Source organism: Bubalus kerabau, chromosome 1, assembly GCF_029407905.1.
Source record: "Bubalus kerabau isolate K-KA32 ecotype Philippines breed swamp buffalo chromosome 1, PCC_UOA_SB_1v2, whole genome shotgun sequence".
Lineage (NCBI taxonomy): Eukaryota > Metazoa > Chordata > Mammalia > Artiodactyla > Bovidae > Bubalus > Bubalus kerabau.
In genome coordinates this window covers 199,466,720-199,489,373 of record NC_073624.1, presented here as the reverse complement: position 1 = coordinate 199,489,373, position 22,654 = coordinate 199,466,720, and the positions used below count along the sequence as shown (strand labels likewise).

Genomic DNA, 22,654 nt, shown 5'->3' with positions numbered 1-22,654 from the left:
TATCGTTGAAGCTTTAAGCTGTTTTAAAATATATGAAATCTGTATTACTTATTTTCATAGCCACAACTTTTCACTGTCATTCTTCTTCTTGGCAAGACAAACCACATGAGTTTGCTAATCCTGTTGTATTATCACCAGCCACGTAAGAAAATCTGCTGTGGAAGTACATGGATGACATTCGCTCTTCCTGATTGATGCTATTAATTTTTCATTGGCACACGGAAGGTTGCTAAGCATCCCGTGATCAGGTTCTGCCAGCCCTTTACGCCCAATAATTGCATTGTTCCGTGTCTTTATCAAGGAATCCCTCGCCAGTAAGTTTTTGGGAGGGACAAGTGTCAAGGATGAGAAGCCACAATGAAGTGCTCGGGACTGAGCAGAGATTACACTGCTCAGGTCATCCTACAAAACTTGTCAGTTTGCTGCCCGAATAAATGCCTCGAGTGTGTAAAACGCGGAGCATAGTGACCCCAGGAAGAAAAATCAATTGCAATTCATATTTCATATGTCTGTAATTGCTGGTGGAAGCACGGCAGCGGTTTGTTTGCAGGGCAGCTCTTCCTCGCCTGTTGTCTGCTTTCTTTCCTTGGTTCTAATGGTCACGTCTTTCACATGCTCACATTCACAGTGAAGCAAAATTTGGGGCCTTTTTTCTTTCTGGTCCACATTACCATTCTTATTACTGGTGCCCTGTACTGGATTTGATCCGTGCATTGAACTGTAAACAGGCTGAGATCACACAGTAGAAATGGCTAGTTCACTTTGCAGTTCTTGAGGGTTTGGGTGTTTTTATTATCCGTTCATCCGTTTTGTTTTGAGGTGAGAGAGGCAGGTTGTGGAAAGCATCACCTTTCATCAGGAGAATTACTCGTTTATTAGGATTATAAACAACAAAAGTGAATTCTGTGTGCATGTGGAGGCGATCGTAAATGCTTTTTTTTTTTTTTTTTTTTTGTAATAAAATCAGAAGAGGGCGTTAAAAACCTGCTTAATTTTGAGAATCGCCCAGTCCGTCTACCCTATCAACCCTCTCTTGCTCCAATTCCCTTAACCCAGCTCTTTCTCATGTGAAGCTGCTCCTGAATTCGTAACCCTTCTCTGGACTGAGATGTCATAGGGATAGAGAAAATGCTGCTCACTTTATGGATTACTGTTAAGTCAACAAAACTTTGGCAGCATTGATTAACTTGACAGTGAGTACAGCAGTACATTTATCACTTATGGCTGTGCTGTAGAAAATCTAATAAGAGGCAAACAATTCCCTTTAGAGCAGTAACAGGTTCACTGTGGCTAACGGTGCATGCACTGGAAATTTCTGCCTTTAAATTATACCCTTGCTGCTGGTTGGGTCATTGACTCAAAGCTTCTGCACTTCTGTAGTCATGCTGTTGTTATTAATTTCATCACAGTTATTTGACTTAAATGCATGTTTAAATTTTTATGTATATGTAGTGTTTTTAAAAAGCTGAGAAGAGGATTAAATACAGTTCTAGAGTGATAATCTTAAAGTAATAGCTAGAAATAGAGAGCTCTGCTGTATGAAGCTAAGAAGATCACAAGGAAATTACTTCCCACAGTTAGTGCTATATAATTTAGCCTGTTTCATAAAGGAGAACATGGAGAAAATTTTAGTCTCAGCTAAATAATTTGTAAAGAAAAGTATTTATGATAGTATTAGATGTGAAATTATTACAAACATGTACTGGTAGAAATTTGATAGGATTTTTTTCATTTTTTTCCTTCATACTAAAGATATCCCATGAAGACTGAAAATTTTCTTTCCTTCTATCAATTAAACAGCATTACTCATTTCCCCCATATATCATTAAGATCTTTCACAGTGCACTTAGGTAAACATGTGAAAAAATAGGATAAAATATGTTTCGTGGATGGTACTAATTGTATCTAATGATCGCAGAGGTATGGGTAAGTGTGATGAATTTAGTAGATCAGAGTAAGGAGTAAGAAAATTAGGTTTTTAAACTGTTATAATGGTTATCTAGTAAACTGAAGACTATTTGATTCTCACTCTTACACAGAAAATCTGATAATCGGCTTAAAAAAAAAAAAAAAAAGCCACCACCTTGTCAGGGCAGTTCTTGTTTCACATGGCGATGTTTTTCTTTCTGTTAAACTGTGTTTTAACAGAAAGGTATTCTGTTCTAGAAAGGTATCTAAATTTATCATTTTTAAAACTAAAAATTCCTGTGATCTGCTTAAAGTCACAATTCAGCTGGAGAGAATTGGTCAAAATGGGGGGTGGGGAAATCCTTTTTTTTTTTTTTTTTAGTGCTTTGTGTTTTGCTAGGAAACAGTCTTGAATTGAGGCCTCTTATATGGTTGCATCTGTGAGATGATATAGTTTTCTTTGTTGGGAGAAAAGTATTCTGCCTGAATCAGTTGTCAAGAGGTTTAATATAATAAGGCAGCTTGTGATATGACTAAAAGAAACACCGTGCACAAGAAATTCCCACAGCAGTTTGTTTTTAGCAGAAAAACTGAGTTCACCTGAAACATGAATACATTGAAAGCCAAGACTTAATAAGACAGAGCTTAGAAAGGGTTGCTGTCCAAAGGTCTGTGTCAGTGATCTCATCCAATTGTCTTGGAGATTCTCAAAGACATATGAACCCAAATTGCTTTTTCGTGAGCTTTGAGAAGTACTGGCTTGAATCAGTAACATTCAAGCCTGTTGATGTTAGCGTTTGGATTTAATTCAATGAGAATGTGTTTTCGTTTTTAATCTATAGGGCAAATGTAATGTATCTCCCTTCTGAAAACAGTCTTTTCTGCCACGTCGACCACTCTGGATTTCACAGGTTACAATTGGAGTACCCCCACCACTTGCCCTAGTGAACAGAGGCTGGGTATTGATTAACTATCACGCTGGCATCAGAACTACTCTTAGGATTCAATTTTTTTGTTGTTTTGCATATTTTATTGATCAAAATGGTAAATGAGCATCAAGCGTGCAAGAAGACGATGAATTGTTTACTTGCATAAAATAACCTTTCAATAAGGGAAGATGCATGGCTTACACTTTGGTTCTGTTCTGCGGCCCGAAGCAGATGGCATTCAGCTGCTATTGATTTGCTTCCATAGTTAAGGAGCAGCCTGCAACCCTGCATGCCCACTGTGAGAAGGGGTGTAGATTTGGGGACCAGAATGGAAGCCAAGAAGGAACTGATTGACCCTCCCTAAAATCCTAAGGAAAAAAAAGAAACAACAACAACCTTATTTGGAAACCATGAATATCTACTAAATGGAAACTTGAATGAATGTCATCATATGTGGGCTGATGCTTTTAAAGGAACAACATTTGTGGTCATCACTAAGGCAGGTCTCTCTAGTGAATAACAAATAGACTAATCATCACAGAATACTGATTATAAGCATTTATATTTAAAGGAAACTAAATAAAATTTTTTCTCCTTTTCTTTGGGGTGGACTTATGTAATCTTCACATGTCTCATGTGATGTCCACGGCAGAGCTTTCTGGCCTTAACATAAATGTACACATAAGTTGGGCTGACAGCCTCCCTCTTATTTACAAGTTGTGTGATCTCCATTTATACAACGGTCCACCCAGATCCTTTGTCAGCAATCACATTTGGTTTTAAAATGTCTTTCCATAATAGGTAGTTACAGATGTTGAATTTATAAATATTTTCCTTGAAGCTGTGTCCAACAATGACTTTACATCTCAAAAACGAAGGATAGGCTGACCTACCAATTGTGGCTTTGTTTTTTTCCCCTTCCAGATGCATGAAATATTGAAAACCACTTGTCCAAAACCATAGGAACAAATAGTAGATATATTAACATAATACAACAGGTATTTATTACTCAATAATGCATATATTAGTCAAGCTTAGCTAAATATCTTAATTTTTCTTGCAATTTATAATTTAAATATGAGTAAAATCTTAACAAAAAATTGTAATGAAGCTGCTTGCCCTCTTAGACCTCCTTCACTGGGTTCCTTCTTATAAATAAACTGTTATTACAAATGACTGTTCTGAAAGCATTTTCCTAACTGTTACTCTTTTATACTTGAAACGTTTTATTATAAGTGGTGCTGCTTGTTTATGATGGGAGAGTGGCCAGTTTACTTTGCTTGGTCCTGAGTAAATGTTAGCTTTGTCTCTTCTCTACTCTACCCCTACCCTGGTGATAATGATTTGGGGAAATGAATTTAATTTACTCTGTTACAAAAAGCAGTCACCCTTTATGTTTCTTTCTCTTCTCTTCTCTTCTCTTCTTGTAGTACCAGAAAACCCAACTAATTTCTCAAACCTTTCATGCAAGAAAAAAGCTTGGAGAGCAGAAGGCATTAAGGTGAAAAAGGCATGCTGGACATGCTGGTGTATTGAGTGGCTGCCATGCCCTTATGGACCATTGCCATGTTTTATTTACTGTGTCCCTTTCAGAGTCTAGTATGATGCAGAGAGTACCTACTCTGTGCTTCTTCTGTAAAATGCAGCCCTCATTTCCAAGTTAAAGAGAGAAGACTAGTTGGCATCAGGTTTGTCAAACTCAAAAGAACTCGAAAGAGAGGGAAGCCTTTCTCTTCCCTGCTCCTGTGAGTAGGGGAACAGGACACATCTGGGAAGGGAGAGTCAGGCCAGAGCCTGTGCTTGGCAGTGCTCATGCCTTCTCTCAGACAAACGTGAGCTGTGTTCATGAAGCCAGGAGGTAATCAGCAAGCTGAAGTTGTCAATGACACTGCAGGAGAATTACTAGGATGCTTCGAAACCAAGCTATCAGCACAACATTTGCGTGGCAATATGTTGATGGTGAAAAAAATTTAAGCAAGATGATCAAGGTTAAGATTGATGGGCCCAGTTAGTTAGGCATAGTTATTGAAATCTACTTAGAATTTCTCATGTCAACTTGTCCTAATTCTGGCAAGATATATAATTTGGGCCAATTTAGTATATTTTGAGCAGGTAGTTACTGTTTCTAGCTGACATACCTTTCTGTGTATAAAAGTGGTATGTATGTTTCATTAGTTTTTCATTAGGAAAAAAAAAATTCCCCCTCTCCATTTTCTTGGCAACATGTAACACCAAGTATCATCTCTGTTTAGCAGTCCTTTTGAACTTTGCTGGTGGCATAGTGTATAAGAATCTGCCTGCCAATACAGGGGACACAGGATCCCTGGTCTGGGAAGATCCCACATGCCCTGGAGAAACTAAGCTCGTGAGCCCACACACTGCAGCTACTGAAGCCTGTGCGCCCTAGAGCACATGCCCTGCGACAAGAGAAGCCACCACAGAGAGAAGTCCACACGCTGCAACTAGAGAGTAGCCCCCACTCACCGCAACTAGAGAAAGCCCTTGCAAAGCAGCAAAGATGCAGCACGGCCAAAGTGAACAAATAAATAATTTTAGAAAACAGGCTTTTTGCTGACCCATTAACAACTTCATCAGCATCTTACAATATTTATTTAGCAAAATCAACTGAGAGTGAGACTCCTGAAGATCAACTGCAGGAGAATGAAAAGACAGAAAAGATGCACTTTTAAATAGCTTTATTGAGATACGAACTGTATACCATGAAATACACATAAATGTTGTACCGTCATTCTTAGCAAATTTATAGTTATGTGACCATCAACACAATCCAGTTTTAGAACACTTCTATGACACCCCCCCAAATTACCCTCATGCCTACTCAATCTACTTCTTTTCCTGCCCAGTTTGAGCAACTCTTATTATAAACTTGAAAAAGCAAATACATGTTAACAGCTGAAGGTGCCACCCTTTTCGTATTCATTACTCTTTGAATCTCATCAGTCTGCTTCAGGTTTGGGAGGTGACTTCTTGCAATGTAGACCATCTTGAAAGATGATAGCTTTAACTCAAATGTGGCTTTTTGAACCTGTACCCCCAAACAGTGAAGAGAACAAAATGAAGATAGGTATTTGTGGGAAAGAAAGGCAGGAAAGCAGTAATTTAATTCATTATCTTTGTGCCTGAGTTATTTTCTTTGGGGCATACATTTGTTTTCCAGGGAAGAATGACTGGTAGATAATAAAAATCTCTTCTGTGTTAATTTTATCCCTGCCTCTCAGATAGAAATGAATGCTACTGGGAAAGAGAAGGGAAACTGAGGTCATCCAGCACCAGCTGTGTTTCTGGCGCTCTGGTGCGCCTAGGTGTGGTGGAATTGAACTGAAGGAGCTGACGTGTCAAATCCCAGTGCTGCTTATTCACTAATAAATATCGAGGCCCCCTTTTGAACAGCTCTTTTACCATATATTTGATCGTATTCCATTTAGCATGTAAAATGTAGTATTATGCAGCAAATTAAACTGCCTTATTAAAGTGTTACTACTTTAATATTTATTAATATATTAGAAATATATATATATATATATTAGATTGAAGGCAGGAGGAGAAGGGGACAACAGAGGGTGAGATGGTTGGATGGCATCACCGACTCAATGGACATGAGTTTGAATAAACTCTGGGAGTTGGTGATGGCCAGAGAGGCCTGACGTGCTGCAGTCCATGAGGTCGCAAAGAGTTGGACATGACTGAGTGAGTGAACTGAACTGAAAGTATATATCTAATATATACTTTACTACATTTACATTTAATACTAATACTCTAGTATTAAAGTATTGCAAAACTTTAGGATTTAGGAAACTTAATTATTTTGCTGTGGGGGAAAAAGACTGATGGGTCATCTAAAATATAAAAGCATTTCTTATGGAATAAATTTTGTAGTTATCAAAATACATAGCTTACTGTCAACAGCTGAGAAAAAAAGATGTCAGTGTTCAGTATATACTTCTTGAGTATCTCCTGTGGGTGCTGCCTGGCACAGAGTAAATTATTCACACCTAATCCTTATCTTTGAGGGACTTGGTTTGGCCATTCAGTACCTAAATAAGTAACTAAGAAGTGGTATGTGTGACATTATCTTGTACAGTACATTAAGTATTTACCAATTCATTAGATATTTCCATTTTGAAAACTATTTTTAAAAATGGTTTATTTTTGGCTACACTCGATCTTTGTTGCTGCACATGGGCTTTCTCTAGTTACAACGAGTGGGAGTTACTCTCTAGTTGCCATGCATGGGTTTCATGTGAGTCACTGATCGGAACAGACTTTCAGGCCAAGATCAAGAGTTAGCTTATAGCATTAGCATGACTCAGACTTCATCAAAATCCTTCAAACGCATGCAGCGAAGTAATGAGCAATTATCTTAGAGCTATGATTCTATCACTTCTATTTTTATTTATAGTGAAGTTACTTGAAAAGTTATACTGTGGGGTTTGCTAACTATTCCTATTAATTGTGATAGTCATTCATCAAATTAATAACAGAAGGCCACTGAAAAATCATTGAAATCCATTGGTTTGGTATAGCGTCAGCATCAATGCTTTTTTCAGAGTATCCCTTTTTGCATAAATTAGTGAAGCCTAGCCTATCTATCGAAACTGGGTTTAATGGTAGAAGGTTCAAACAGAAATACAGATCCATCACCCTTCTCTCTGCAGCCTGTTCCTGCCTTACACGTGTATGATCATCCAACAATCCGTTGAAAGTCTTAACTTGAGAGGTTTGAACCCTTAAAATATAATTAGTCAATTAGTTCTTAAGCACTTACATTTCAGAGTGTATTCTAAGAGCAGCTACTGTACAGCAAAAAAAAAAAAAAAATGCATTTTTCATTTTTTCTCCCCGATTTATCAGATTGATCCTTCTTTTATCTCTGCACAAATGACACCGTTAGTGGACCTGGGGATATCTAAGCTTAAAGAAGCTCCTAAAAGATGAGAACATTAACCCCAAGTGCACTGAATTCCCTGAACGTCTTGCATTCTCCTGCTCAGACTTGAAGTGGGTACCTGCTGTTTAACGTAATTAGTTTCAAAGGGAATGTCAGATCCGTCCTCAGGAGTTTACTCTGACCCAAAAACCCTTGTAAGAAAATATCAGTGAGACAAAACAAGAAAAGTTATCACAGTTGGGAAGCTCCTTCTCACTGCGTTATTTGTTACTCGGGGGCATGTTTTTAAAAAGAGTCCTATTTGCTCTCTGGCTCAGTAATTTTCTGGTTGCAAACTTGTGCTCAAGACAAAGTTGCTCTAGCAGGTAGCTTTTTTCCTCTTCTAAAAATGAAGACATGGTGAGCTGAGTACAAAAAAAAAAGAAAACAGAAAACAGCTGACATTTTAACAATGGTTTTAGCATTTCTTATGAAAGTAAGATTTAAAAATTAAAGACAAATTAAGCTTATTAATTTTCAACCTACATTTTCCCCATTAAAAAGTATACTGAAACAAGGCTATTTTCAACTTCTCTTTTTATCCATATTGAAGTTCAGCTTATAATGAGCTGTAATTAAAAGGTTGAAAGGGGTCTCCTTTGAGTAGCAGGGTAAGTTGAACAACAAATGGCAGCATCACATTTCCCTAAGACATAGATGAGCAATTGCTTAAAACTTGTTGTGATTTGTAAGCCGCTAGTCTCGTGACCCTCTTTGTTTATTCCCCTCTGTCACCCTCCTTTGTTGAGTCTTGCTGATCTATTCAGCCACACCTGGGCTGAGCTCCAGAGCTTAAGGGAGGGGCTGTGGGCCCCCTTCTTGCCAGAGGAGCAGCTGACCCTTGAAGGACCAGAAGGTTATTAAAGAAGGACTGAAACTGCCCTTTAGGGAGGCAGTGCAGCTGGGAAATAGTACAAGACCGGATGCTCAGTTCTCCCACCTCAAGGGGTGGGTCCACCTTAGGGGATGTTATTAACAGCTAGTCATTTGACATCACAGAGTTATTTTCCCATAAAATGTTCTTGATCCTATCTACCTCAATGGTGGTGATGAGCATTAAGTGATCCTGTATATGTAGGGCTACATAGCAAGCCATACAATATTATGCCAGTATTATATATTACTGTTTTTCTTAGCAAATCCCTTGCTTAATTTCCTGTCTATAAATTCTTTCTACAACATTCTGCAGCAATTGGGCCTCAATTACATTTGGTCAAATATTTGCTGGGGTGGTACCTGTTATCTCCCAAAGCATAATCTTCCATCAGAGACTTCAGTCATCAAGTTTCTCTTTATATTTGGCCAAAATTTACCTCCTCAGTATTCATCTCTGTTGCGTTCTGCCTCTGGACTAACCCTCACGCACTCAAAGCCCTGTCTTGGATGCAGAGGTAAAAGAGCGAATGAAGCAGACTCGGACCTGCCATCTTGGACCTGGAGTTGAAGGGACAAAAACCAAGTAAACTTATAAATGAAATAACTGCAGGCACTGCAAGGGAAACAGAAAATAAGGGAGCAAGGAAAAGACGATCAGGGAGTGAGAGCAAGTGCTTGAATGGTCAGAAAAGGCACCTCTAAGGTGACATTTAGACTAAGACTGAGGAAAGTTAATCGTGTCGAGCCCGAGAAGAAGACTATGGGAACCACAGAGGCAGAGGCTGTGGTGGAAGGAGCACAGGCCCCTGGTGGCTCTGAAGGCCACTGTGGCTCTCGCTTTATGAGCCAGTGGGAGGGGAGCTCCAGATGATGCATGTAGAAGGTGAGGGGAAGGAAGCCTCCAGCTTGGCAGCTGGGTAGGGCTGCGCTTTCAGTGGCTAAGGTGAAGAGGTGCCAGAGGAGGGGGTGGCAGGTTTATTTATTAATTTTTTTAAGGAATCATCAATTTCTGTTTTGCACATTTTTAACTGAAGGGATCTATAAGAAACTCAAGTGGAGATGTTACATAGGTATTTAGTTCTATGAGTCTGGAGCCCAGAAGAGAGTTCCAGCTTGGAGATAAGAATTTGCATCTCATCAGAATAAAGGTATTAAAATCCATGGCAATTGATACATTCCGATTAGAATGTGGGGAGACAAGAGGGCACTGGCTAAGCCTTGAAAAAATCCCAGCATTTTTGAGGTCTGGTGGTAAAGGAAGAGACAACAAAGAGAGTGCAAATGAGATAGGAAACCGGAAGAGTTACAGAAACAAAGAAAGGAGTCAACGTAAGACCAGAAACTATAAAACTCCTAGAGGAGAACATAGGCAAAACACTCTCTGACATACATCACAGCAGGATCCTCTACGACCCACCTCCCAGAATATTGGAAATAAAAGCAAAAATAAACAAATGGGACCTAATTAACCTTAAAAGCTTCTGCACATCAAAGGAAACTATTAGCAAGGTGAAAAGACAGCCTTCAGAATGGGAGAAGATAATAGCAGATGAAGCAACTGACAAACAACTAATCTCAAAAATATACAAGCAACTCCTACAGCTCAACTCCAGAAAAATAAATGACCCAATCAAAAAATGGGCCAAAGAACTAAACAGACATTTCTCCAAAGAAGACATACAGATGGCTAACAAACACATGAAAAGATGCTCAACATCACTCATTATCAGAGAAATGCAAATCAAAACCACTATGAGGTACCATTTCACACCAGTCAGAATGGCTGCGATCCAAAAGTCTACAAGTAATAAATGCTGGAGAGGGTGTGGAGAAAAGGGAACCCTCTTACACTGTTGGTGGGAATGCAAACTAGTACAGCCACTATGGAGAACAGTGTGGAGATTCCTTAAAAAACTGGAAATAGACCTGCCTTATGATCCAGCAATCCCACTGCTGGGCATACACACTGAGGAAACCAGAATTGAAAGAGACACGAGTACCCCAGTGTTCATCGCAGCACTGTTTATAATAGCCAGGACATGGAAGCAACCTAGATGTCCCTCAGCAGATGAATGGATAAGAAAGCTGTGGTACATAAACACAATGGAGTATTATTCAGCCATTAAAAAGAATACATTTGAATCAGTTCTAATGAGGTGGATGAAACTGGAGCCTATTATAAAGAGTGAAGTAAGCCAGAAAGAAAAACACCAATACAGTATACTAACGCATATATATGGAGTTTAGAAAGATGGTAACAATAACCCTGTGTACGAGACAGCAAAAGAGACACTGATGTATAGAACAGTCTTATGGACTCTGTGGGAGAGGGAGAGGGTGGGAAGATTTGGGAGAATGGCATTGAAATATGTAAAATATCATGTATGAAACAAGTTGCCAGTCCAGGTTCGATGCACGATACTGGATGCTTGGGGCTGGTGCACTGGGACGACCCAGAGGGATGGAATCGGAGGGAGGAGGGAGGAGGGTTCAAGGTGGGGAACACATGTATACCTGTGGTGGATTCATTTTGATATTTGGCAAAACTAATACAGTTATGTAAAGTTTAAAAATAAAATAAAATAAAAAAAAAAAAGAAGTGGGAGAAGGGTTGTTGGGCTGAGTGATGGCTGCTCAGAAGTTGAGTATGGTGAGGACAAAAGTGGCAGTGGAATTTAGCAACACGGAAGAGATCTGTGACCTTGACAAGCTGAAAATGGTGGCAACCAAAGCCATTTTTGTCCAAGGTAGAGTAATGGATGAAGTAGAGATAAGAAAACAACATCTGTAGTACACTGGTAAGAACTTATACCATGAAAAGAAGCAGAGAAATAAGCTGTGTTCTCTGAGAGATTTTTTGTTCCTTCGTTTACTTGGTTCTGTGAGATCCTAGAGCATGTTTATAAGCTGATAGGAATGATTCAGCAGAGATAATAATAGAAAGATGAATGGATGGAATTAATAGTGAATAGGCAGAGGAAGGAAGGGTTATAACTAAAGAAATATCTGAGAAAGTCAAGAGGTGGACTGAGCGCTAGAATTTAACTAGAGGAATTGGCCTCTGAGAGAAGGAGGGGCACTCCCTCCACTGTAGCATAGGAAGGAAGAAAGGATTGTGGAAGGGTGATGTGGCTAGAGTAGGGGTAAAGATGAGGGGTGTCAAGTCTAGTGGCTTCCATATTCTCCTTGAAGTGTGAAGAGCAGTTCTCAGCTCAGAGGGAGAGTGGAGGAAGGGGTAAGGGAGATTCAAAGAGAAGAGGGGAAGGTGTTGATGGTGGTTCCTCTGGAGCATTGGTTCTCAACATGTGGTTCCTGGACCGACAGCATCAGCATCACCTGGGAACCTTTCTGAAATGCAGTTTTTGAGACCCCATACCATACCTGTTAGACCAGAAACTTGGGAGGTGGAACCCAGCAATGTGTGTTGTTTTTGGTTTTGTTATTAACCTCCTTACCATTGATTGAGTTGTAAACTGCTGCAATCAGTGCTGAAATCTGAGACTCACTCATCCTGATCCTTCTCTCGGCTTCCCCTTGAAAAGGAAACCTGGAGCAGAACCACCCCAAAGCCCAGAGGGTAAAAAGACATGCGGGGGATGCAGGGAGATGGGAGGAAGGAAGCAGGAGCAGTGTGCAAAGTTAGATCCTGGGGACACACTCACACTCCCACAGGCAAGGACCAGGGGTGTCCCTCTCTCCCCAGTCAGCGGCCTGAGAACATTAGGGAAGGGCCAGGTGTCCACAAGACATTTCAGTCCTTCCTGTCATGAAGCATCGGCCAAGAGGGGCTGAGCCAAGGTCACTGGCCTCTGCCTTCAGGGCACATGTGGCCTGAGCCAGAGCAGCTTTGATGACTTCCACCAGCTTCAGAAACTTGCTCTCCATGTCCATGTAGCCATCACCTCCCTTCTTGGAGTGAACTGGCTTCCCTGCTACGAATACTTCAAAGAAGCCAGTGACCTGGTGAGTCCCCTTGCTGCAAATGTCCAAGCATCCAGGGAACCCATCTTCTAACTTCTTTTTGAGCTGAAGATACTTGAAGTGCCAGAGTACTTGAAGATACTTAAGTGCCACAATAAACCACTTGGATAATGACCACCACAGTTCTGGACCACAGTCCGCTATAGCAAAGACTCCAGATTAGAATCCCAGGGAGAAAAAGTGAGGTCTGCCAGAGATCTGTGTTTTAACACAGATGATACTGACGCTAGTTGAAGTTGGAGAATCATTGTTCTAGAGAAAAAGAGCAAGGCAACATTTTGTAGCTAAGACCTTGAATTTAAAGTGAAACCAGTCTCTTTGTACTGTGTGGTTTTCTCTTGGTGCTTAGCAGCTGGGGTTGAGGCATGGGTGAGAGGTGCCAGGATTCAACTAGAACTAGGAGGTCCTAAGTACACAGAGGTGGGAGAGGGGGCCTGATAGAGTTGGAAGCATTTCAGGGAACTGATTATGATGGTCAGTCATGCAATCTGAAGCTGAACAAGGAGGACAGAAAAGTCAGAAGGGGCTGATGAAAGTAAGAAGTCTTCAGATAGAAAAGGGAACCCTCTTACACTGTTGGTGGGAATGCAAACTAGTACAGCCACTATGGAGAACAGTGTGGAGATTCCTTAAAAAACTGGAAATAGAACTGCCGTATGATCCAGCAATCCCACTGCTGGGCATACACAAAGAGGAAACCAGAATTGAAAAAGACACGTGTACCCCAATGTTCATCGCAGCACTGTTTATAATACCCAGGACATGGAAGCAACCTAGATGTCCATCAGTGGACGAATGGATAAGAAAGCTGAGGTACATATACACAATGGAGTATTACTCAGCCATTAAAAAGAACGTGTTTGAATCAGTTCTAATGAGGTGTAGGAAACTGGAGCCTATTATACAGAGTGAAGTAAGTCAGACAGAAAATCACCAATATGGTATATTAACACATATATATGGAATTTAGAAAGATGGTAACAACGAGCCTATACTCAAGACAGGAAAAGAAACACAGGTATAAAGAACAGACTTTTGGACTCTGGGAGAAGGCGAGGGTGGGATGATTTGAGAGACTAGCACTGAAACACATATATTACTGTATGTGAAACAAATGACCAGTCCAAGTCCGATGCATGAAACAGGGCACTCAAAGCCGGTGCACTGGGACAACCCAGAGGGATGGAATGGGAAGGGAGGTGGGAGGGGGGTTCGGGATGGGGGACACACGTATATCTGTGGCTGATTCATGTCAATGTATGGCAAAAACCACCACAATATTGTAAAGTAATTAGCCTCCAATTAAAATAATTAATTAAAAAAAAAAAGAAGTCTCCAGATCAATTGTTTGAAGGTTTCACTCATGGTAGCGGTTGGGGGGGGGGCGGGGGCAGGGGGTAACACTGTTGAGAAGAAGGGCTCTGTGTAGCACAACTAGGTCATGTCTGAGTCCATGAGTTCACAGAGATAGTGCTTTAGAGATCTGACTAAATGAGTTCTGTGTAAAAATTCCATAAAACAAGTTCTTGGCCTGTGTGCCTGCATTAGTGTATGCGTTAAGAGGCCAGGAAGTTGTAAGATAGTTGGATCTCATACAAAGCACAAGCCTTTTTTAAAACAAAAAATTAGCAATGACACAAGTAAAACCATATAAGAAAATGTTTATTTTCTTTAAATCAGCTTTTTAAAGTATTCACCTTCTGTGAGAGATTATTTTTGTTCATCTTAAACTACTGCTGCTAAGAATAATAATAAACGGCATTTATTAGGTACTTACAGTACAGCAGGCACCGTAGCAGTTTCTTTATAGGCATGAGTCTTATTTCATCATGACCGCAGCCTCTGGAGTAGACTGTTATTGACCTTGTTGAAGTATGGAGGAGCTAAGAAAATTGCCTATGATTAATTTTAAACAATTTAAGTAAGTAAATGTTCAAAAGTGCATACAATTCTTACAAACCTAAACAACCTACCTACCATTTCTTCAGTAACTGTAAAAGAATAAGGTGTAGTTTTCACTTGATCAGTGCCCACCCCCAGGTGACGGCACCCAGCTGAGCCTTGAGGAAACATGCATGAAAAAGACGTGTTGGCAAAAGTTAGGAGCATGCCAGGTGCTCCCTGGCTCCCTCCCTGGGGCGCAGCCAGATCAGGCTGAGGCTGAAGGCGGCCGAGTAGACCGCTGCCTGGGATGGTTGATGTGGTCAGCCAGCGCTGTTAGTGTGCACGCCTGATGAGATGTCCAGGCTGTTGTGCATCGGTCCCACTGTTGTGTGTGTACCCTGTGTTTCTCCTGTATCTCTGCCTAGCCCCAGTGATGTCTGACTCCTCAGCAGGAAGGACAGCCAGACAGCACTGGGACAGCCAAGGGACAGGAAGCAGAAGTGAATCCAAAAATGTTATTTATCTTCAGGCCCCACAGACACATCTTCCAGCTTTTTCTCCTCCTCCTCCTTTTTTTTTTAGCAAATCTGTGTTTTACTCTCAAACTTTGCTAAGATCTTCAAAATGTAAAAACTTCTGCTTGAAAATGTATATGGTCATTTCAACTTGCTAGAGTATCACTGTAAACCTTTGGTATCTCCCTTTAATTGCTCTTAATAGAGAGCTGTTAAAAGATCATAAAATTTGTGATTAAGAAGTTAAAGTGGAATTGTATTTTCTTCCACTAGCCAATGCTAAAGTGTTCCCTCTGGGTCATTTTACAGTGATTTGGACAGTCCTTTGTAAAATAAGTTTAATGAAACACAAAGGGATGCTGTATGTGGTTTGTGTAATAGACTCAATGTAGTAGGATATTTTCCTGGATAATTAGTTTACATTTTTCTTTCGTTTAGTCTTATTACCTATATGCTTGAATTCTTTACTATTTGGTAATGTATGTTCTTGGCACCTGCTTTGTTAGGCAGACAAGTTTTTCATGTATTGGTCCTTTTTTTTATAGACAGTGCTGTGTATGTGTGAACCCTAATTGCTGTTTCATTTTTCATAGGCTGTTCTTTATATTGTGGGCTTTTTTAAAGTGAAAGTTGCTTGGTTGTGTCTGACTCTTTGGACCCCATGGACTATACAGTCCATGGAATTCTCCAGGCCAGAATACTGGAGTGGGCAGCCTTTCCCTTCTCCAGGGTATCTTAGTAAATTAAAAATAAAAATATCTACGTTGCTTCCTTCCTCCCTTTCTATCTCCCTCTTTCCTTTCTTCCTAAGTATTCTACCCAGTACTAAAATAGTGAATTAAAAGTAAAATAGCAGAGTTGGGTTTTTTCTTTTCTTCTCTCTCTTTCTTAAAGTATTCTACTCAGTACTCTGCTCTTTGGGCCAAAAATTGGACTTTATGATCTGCAGAGGCAAGACGTCTGTCTCAGGAGAGGCTTGTGTTCTACCACAGGTAACATTCCAGTGAAAGAACTTACCTGAAATTGGGGCTTCTCTTTCTCAGGCTTATTATTTCCTCAAGCGTTGCCAGTAGCAGGTAATTGCGGATTTTGTTCCCGTAATTCAAAATCATCAGGGATTGGATCTCTGGGTTTTTGGCTTTTCCGTTAGGATCACAAGATAACATAAACTCAGGGACTATACGCATGTTCCAGGCACGAGGGGAGAGGAAAGGGGTGGGAAAATGAGCAAAAAGATGAGAGACAGCAGAGCCTCAATATTCACTCTCAGGAAACATTTTGGGTCTTTTCCATTCAATGACTACCACTGACATCTTAGTGGCCAGGTCTGTGCCATGTGGCAAGGGAATCTGGGAAATACTGGGGGGAGGCGGGGCGGATGTTGTTTTTTGTTATTCTTGTTTATATATTTTTTTTTTAGCTTGGCAGTTTGCCACCCCCAAAAAACAAATTGGTGTTTCATTAATAAGGAGGAAGGGGAGGATGAATCTGCGTTAGGCAACTGACAGTCTGTCACAGCCTCCAGTGGCGGAAGGCAGACAGAGAATTCAAGGTTATGTGTGAAGCAGTTGTCCCTGCCATCGTTCTCTGCCTGCTTCCTGGGAAACCTGAGAGCCTATCAGAAAAAGACTGGTGTAATCTGGAAACCACGGGGAAAGGATCCATACTCATTGTTGAGTGTAAATTCCTGAATGAAAGTGAAGTGAAAGTCGTGCGGTCGTGTCCAACTCTTTGTGACCCCATGGACTATACGGTCCATGGAATTCTCCAGGCCAGAATACTGGAGTAGGTAGCCATTCCCTTCTTCCCAACCCAGGGATTGAACCCAGGTCTCCCGCATTGCAGGCAGATTCTTTACCAGCTGAGCCACAAGGGAAGCCCATAAATTCCTGAATAGACATGTATAGCTTAACTCCAAGTCATGGGAGAACTTATTTCAGCATTAGATTTGGGGGGAAGGGCCAGAGTAGGTATGTTCTTTCCATGGACTCGAGCACAGGCTCCTGCTTGGACATACAATGCAATGGCAAGAGTCATGTGCAGAGGCCCCCTCTCTCATCTTTCATGCTGTTGTGGTTTACCTTTCTCAGTATAGTCCCTTTGGGCTCATGCCCACCTGTGTATTTTATGTGAACAATTTCATTGACTGCATTCTGTGCTGCTGCCAAGAGGTCAAGGGCCCCTCTCCCACTTCCATTATTCTTTCCTATAGAGACTTGTTTTTAACTATAGACCTATGAACTGTCTCCACAAGGGCTACTTTTCATTTCTGGTACATTTCTCTGAGGACTTGCTACTGCATCCTGAAATAAGTCTGTGTCTCACTCTCTAGCTGCTTCCCACTGAGTGTTCCCACTGAATTCTATGCACTATCAACTTTCAAGTTCAACTTCATTCAAGGTTCTTATATTCACATAAAACATTATTTGTATAACTTCAGCATTTTAAAAGGAGAGTCAATGCAGTACTTATAACAACTATAAGTTGTTGTCAGTTACTGTTGGCAGTCTTTCATTTAAAATTTGCCCAGTACGCTATATCTTACCTGTAACACAATGAGAATGTGTATACTTCAGAAGGCCTAGTTGATCTAAACTACATCTCCAGCAAAGGAGATGCAGACATAAAGAACAGACTTAGGGTCACAGTGGGAGAAGGAGAGGGTGAGATGACTTAGAGAGTAGCATTGAAACATATACATTGCTGCTGCTGCTGCTGCTAAGTCACTTCAGTCATGTCGGACTCTGTGCAACCCCATAGATGGCAGCCCACCAGGCTCCCCCATCCCTGGGATTCTCCAGGCAAGAATAATGGAGTGGGTTGCCATTTCCTTTTCCAATGCATGAAAGTGAAAATGAAGTCACTCAGTCGTGTCCGACTCTTAGCGACCCCATGGACTGCAGCCCACCAGGCTCCTCCATCCATGGGATTTTCCAGGCAAGAGTACTGGAGTGGGGTGCCATTGCCTTCTCCGAACATATACATTACCATATGTAAAATAGATAGCCAATGGGCATTTGCTGTATGACACAAGGAACGCAAAGCAGGTGCTCTGTGATAACCTCGTGGTGGGGTGGTGGGTGGGGTAGGGGGGAGGGGGTGGTGGGGTGGGGAGGGAGGTGGGAGTGAGGTTTAAGAGGGAGGGGACATATGTATACCTATGGCTGATTCATGCTGATGTATGGCAGAAACCATAACAATACTGTAAAATAATTACCCTCCAATTAAAAATTAAATTAAATAAAAAAAAAAAAACTACACCTCTTCAAACTCAGCTGTGCTTAAACTGTGTCACAGTATACAGTATGTGAAGAAAGAGAATACTAAATAAATCAGAGGAATAAAGCAGATAGTTTGGAGCATGTTTAAGTGACTTGAGAGAGCAAATGGTTTTCAAGCACTTTAAACACTATAAAAACATCAATTCCTCAACATGCATAGGCTATGCTAATTGTAAATCTTTCATTAAAAACCAGTCTCTAGAGGCTCTCTCCAGGCAACATCTTGCAAGCCTAGTTCTGATTACTATTTCTTCTTTAAAGTAAAAAGACAGTGCTTCCATAAGCATATTCTATAATTTGTATTTCAGTTGGTATCATACCATATTCTTTGAATAACTAAATCAGTTTTCAGGTGCTTTGTAATATATGGTTTTATTCAAATGTATCAGTCCCCTGATCTCAGTTTTGACTTATAGGTAAGTAGCTAGCTTATAACTGCTTTTAGAATTTTTTTTCTATTGGATGATCAAGAACATGATCATCTGTGAATGTTCTCATAAATCTGACATTATCTATAATGTGTAATTGAGCCACATTATTCTTCAGCATATAGTTAGGTAATTTAAATAGATCAAAGGTATATAAGATGTCACTTTAAAGCATTTTGCCAAGTCAAAAAAGAATTGAGTTGGTCAGAGGTTGTCAAATAGATTTTGAAATGTTTCTGTCTTTGCTTTTTTTTTGTCATCAGTTTATTTTTTTTATTATAGGGCAGAAATTAATGGAGTTCATTGTTTTCCTTCTTGGAGTCCTTATATACTTGTAAGAATTAGTTGAGATCTTAAGAACTTTTAGAAAAATATTTTATTTATTTATTGGGCTGTGTTGGGTCTTATTTGCAGCATGCAAGCTCTTTGTTGCAGCACATGGGCTTCTCTAGTTGTGGGCTCTAGAGCGCATGGGCTTCATTGCCCTGAGGCATAAGGAATCTTAGTTCCCCAACCAAGGACTGAACCCATATTCCCTGCATTGGAAGGCAGATTCTTAACCACTGGACCACCAGGCAAGTCCCTAGAAAATTTTTAAATCCAAAGAAAGAAGTGTTATTTTATGGGAGCTAATATCAGTGGTTCCTTTAAATTTATTTATGGGATAAATTAAATCTATAAAAACAGTAGAAAAATATGTATTGGAAAAGATAAAGGATTCCAATAAAATTTACTAAGAAAAGAACTAAACTATGTAGCCCAATGCTGTTGTGTGTGCAGTTGCTGCTGCTGCTGCTGCTGCTAAGTCGCTTCAGTCGTGTCCAACTCTGTGCGACCCCATAGACGGCAGCCCATCAGACTCCCCTGTCCCTGGGATTCTCCAGGCAAGAACACTGGAGTGGGTTGCCATTTCCTTCTCCAATGCATGAAAGTGAGACGTGAAAGTGAAGTCGCTCAGTCATGTCCGACTCTTAGCGACCCCACGGACAGCAGCCCACCAGGCTCCTCCATCCATGGGATTTTCCAGGCAAGAGTACTGGAGTGGGGTGCCATTGCCTTCTCCAGTGTGCAGTAAATGTCAGTAAATATTTCCGGAATGAATGAATGACCCAGTGAATAGATAACATTTGTATATCAGTTTTACAGCAGGTGAGACCTGGGTTCCAATCCTGCTTGACCCCTTACCCTTTGAGAAAATATGCACAGGTGATTTTGCCTTTTCTGAGCCCCAGATTCCTCATATGTAGAATGTGGATAATGAACATATCTCATAGTGCTGTGAAAATTAAGTAAGATTAAATAAGAGCCCAGCACAGATCAGGCATTAAATAAAGATTATTGTTCTTATAAACCATATGAAAAATGCCATATGTGGTAGGTTAAAATCGTCAAAAGCTAATATGACTCAATCATATCACAAAATGATTTTGTTATTTCACACACAAAAAGTGATAACTTAGCCCAACCTAAGGATCTTGGGAATTTTTTTAAGGAAAGTAACACTTGAGCTGAGACTTTAAAGAGAAGTAGGAGTTGGCCTGTTGAGAAGGTGGGAAGGGCATTTCTAATAATAGAGCTATCCCCTGGTAAAAGTGGAGCTTCCCTCATAGCTCGGTAAAGAATCTGCCTGCAATGCAGGAGATCCAGGTTCAATTCCTGGGTCGGGAAGATCCCCTAGAGAAGGAAATGGCAACCTGCTCAAGTATTCTTGCCTGGAAAATCCCATGGACAGAGGAGTCTGGCTGGCTATGGTCCACAGGGTTGCAAGAGTCCAACACGACTTAGTGTCTAAACCACCACCACCAGGTAAAAGTATAACCAAGTCTAAGGTGGACTATTTGAATAGTATTGTCTGACCAGATTTGGCCTTAATGGCTTTTATAAACCCTGTGTGCACTGTAATCAGAATAATAATCTATTAACCTAGGACTATATTATCCTTATCAAAAGAAAAGTTGGAGCATAATACTTCAATATATGCATATTTAGTAATGCTTTTTACATGTACTGCTATAAATCCATTAAAAATTAGAAAAGAGATTTCTTTATTTTTCATTATTTTCAATCTTTTAAATATATTTTAAATCTTTTTTTAATATTTGTTTTTCTGAATCACAATTAATTATCTTGCTCAACTCCCCACATGTCTGTAACCCACTTTGGAGACCACTGGACTATGAAAATCCATTGAACGTGAACAAAAGTTTTCCTCCTGCTTCCCAACCATGTTTTGTGAGAGTTTAGGGTTTGTATTTTCTGCATCTGCATGATCTCATGACTCCAACCTAGAAAAGTAACATTTTCCCCCTGACTATATCTGTCTGGGATGTGTTTCCTCAGAGCAGAAGCAAAACCACTCAGGGAGTGCATACCTTGAACCTGGTCTAGCCTTTCCCACAGATAAAGCCCTGCAGAAGATGAGTTCATGAACCAAAACTGCAAAACAGAAAATGAACAGACACAAAAACAGGACTAAATTCCAAGAAGTTCAAGTACAAGCATGATTGAATGGAAAGCCCAAATTAAAATGTCTAAAATAGTTGACGGCATAAGAAAAGATCATGAACCTATGAATAGCAAAACAGGCAGGACTGAAAAGGAACCAAATACGAAATGAAAAATCTGGTCATCAAAATTAACTCTGTGGATTAAGAGGCCATTTGTGCTCATGCTTAGTTACTCAGTCATGTCCAACTCTGAGACGCTATGGACTGTAGCCTGCCAGGCTCCTCTGTCCATGGGATTTTTTAGGCAAAAGAGAGGCCATAATGCATGATCACTGGATCTGAGGAATGCCACTGCTATTCCAGTTGTAGTCAAAACATAAATCATCTTTCACATGACGCAGAAGCCCCAACCCACCTTTATAGTTCAGGCTCTCCTATGTTATTGCTCAGCTTTGTTTTCCTCAGGCACAACCTCACTGACCTTTCTGTTTTCCTAATGCCATGCTTGCACTTTCCACAAGCCTTTGAACACACTGTGTTTTGAACAGTGTGCTGTGCTTTGCATCTGAAATATCCCACTCCCTTTATTCTGTTAGCTCATTCAACCCTCAGCTCAAGGGTCACTTTCCCAGGGAAGCTTTGTTCATACTTCACAGGTTAATGGGGGCTTCCCTGGTAGCTCAGCTGGTAAAGAATCCACCTGCAATGCAAGAGACCACAGTTGGATCCCTGGTTGGGAAGATTCCCTGGAGAAGGAATAGACTACCCACTCCAGCATTCTTGGGCTCATCTGGTGGCTCAGCTGGTAAAGAATCTGCCTGCAATGCAGGAGACCCTGATTCGATTCCTGGGTTGAGAAGATCCCCTGAAGAAGGGATAGGTTACCCACTCCAGTATTCTTGGACTTCCATTGTGACTCAGCTGGTAAAGAGTGCCTGCAATGCAGGAGACCTGGGCTTGATCCCTGGGTCAGGAAGATCTCCTGGAGAAGGGAAAAGCTACCCACTCCAGTGTTATGGCCTGGAGAATTTCATGGACTGTATAATCCATGGGGTCGTAAAGAGTCAGATACGACTGAGCATACATATACATAAATAGGGTGATTTGTTACTAATGCTTAGAGAAACAGATTCCTTCCCTTCAAGGTACTTATTTCAGTTTGTAAACTCATATCCATCCCTGTGATTATCTGAACACTATCCATCTTCCCCACTAGACTGTAAGTCCTGGGAAAACAAGATCATGTTTGTTTGGTTACCCACTGAGCCAGCGATTGTACTTAATGCCCGGTAAATAAATATCTTTTTTTATGAATAGATAGTCTAGAAACATAAGAGACTTAACATTTGATATTAGAAGAGCTCAAAAGGTGGTTGTTTTCCAGTTTCTATTGTTCCCTGGTTTTCTTTTTATCCGTATTATCAGAAATTAGATTTCTTCTGTCAAATATTCCTGAG

The 22,654-nt window shown here is 40.5% G+C and overlaps 1 protein-coding gene across 14 annotated transcripts in view; it reads left to right on the top strand.

Annotated features, from left to right (window-relative positions):
* SNX24 (sorting nexin 24) overlaps positions 1 to 22,654 on the top strand; it is a 171,107-nt gene that overhangs the window by 132,902 nt on the left and 15,551 nt on the right. The window contains exon 5 of one of the 14 annotated variants that reach the window (XM_055549727.1): positions 3,103 to 4,004. The exons of the other annotated variants lie outside the window; for them this stretch is intronic. Coding sequence (XP_055405702.1) covers positions 3,103 to 3,201 — 99 coding nt within the window. The 3' untranslated portion in view covers positions 3,202 to 4,004. Of the gene's footprint in view, positions 1 to 3,102; positions 4,005 to 22,654 lie in introns of those variants that run through there. 14 annotated transcript variants of the gene reach the window in all.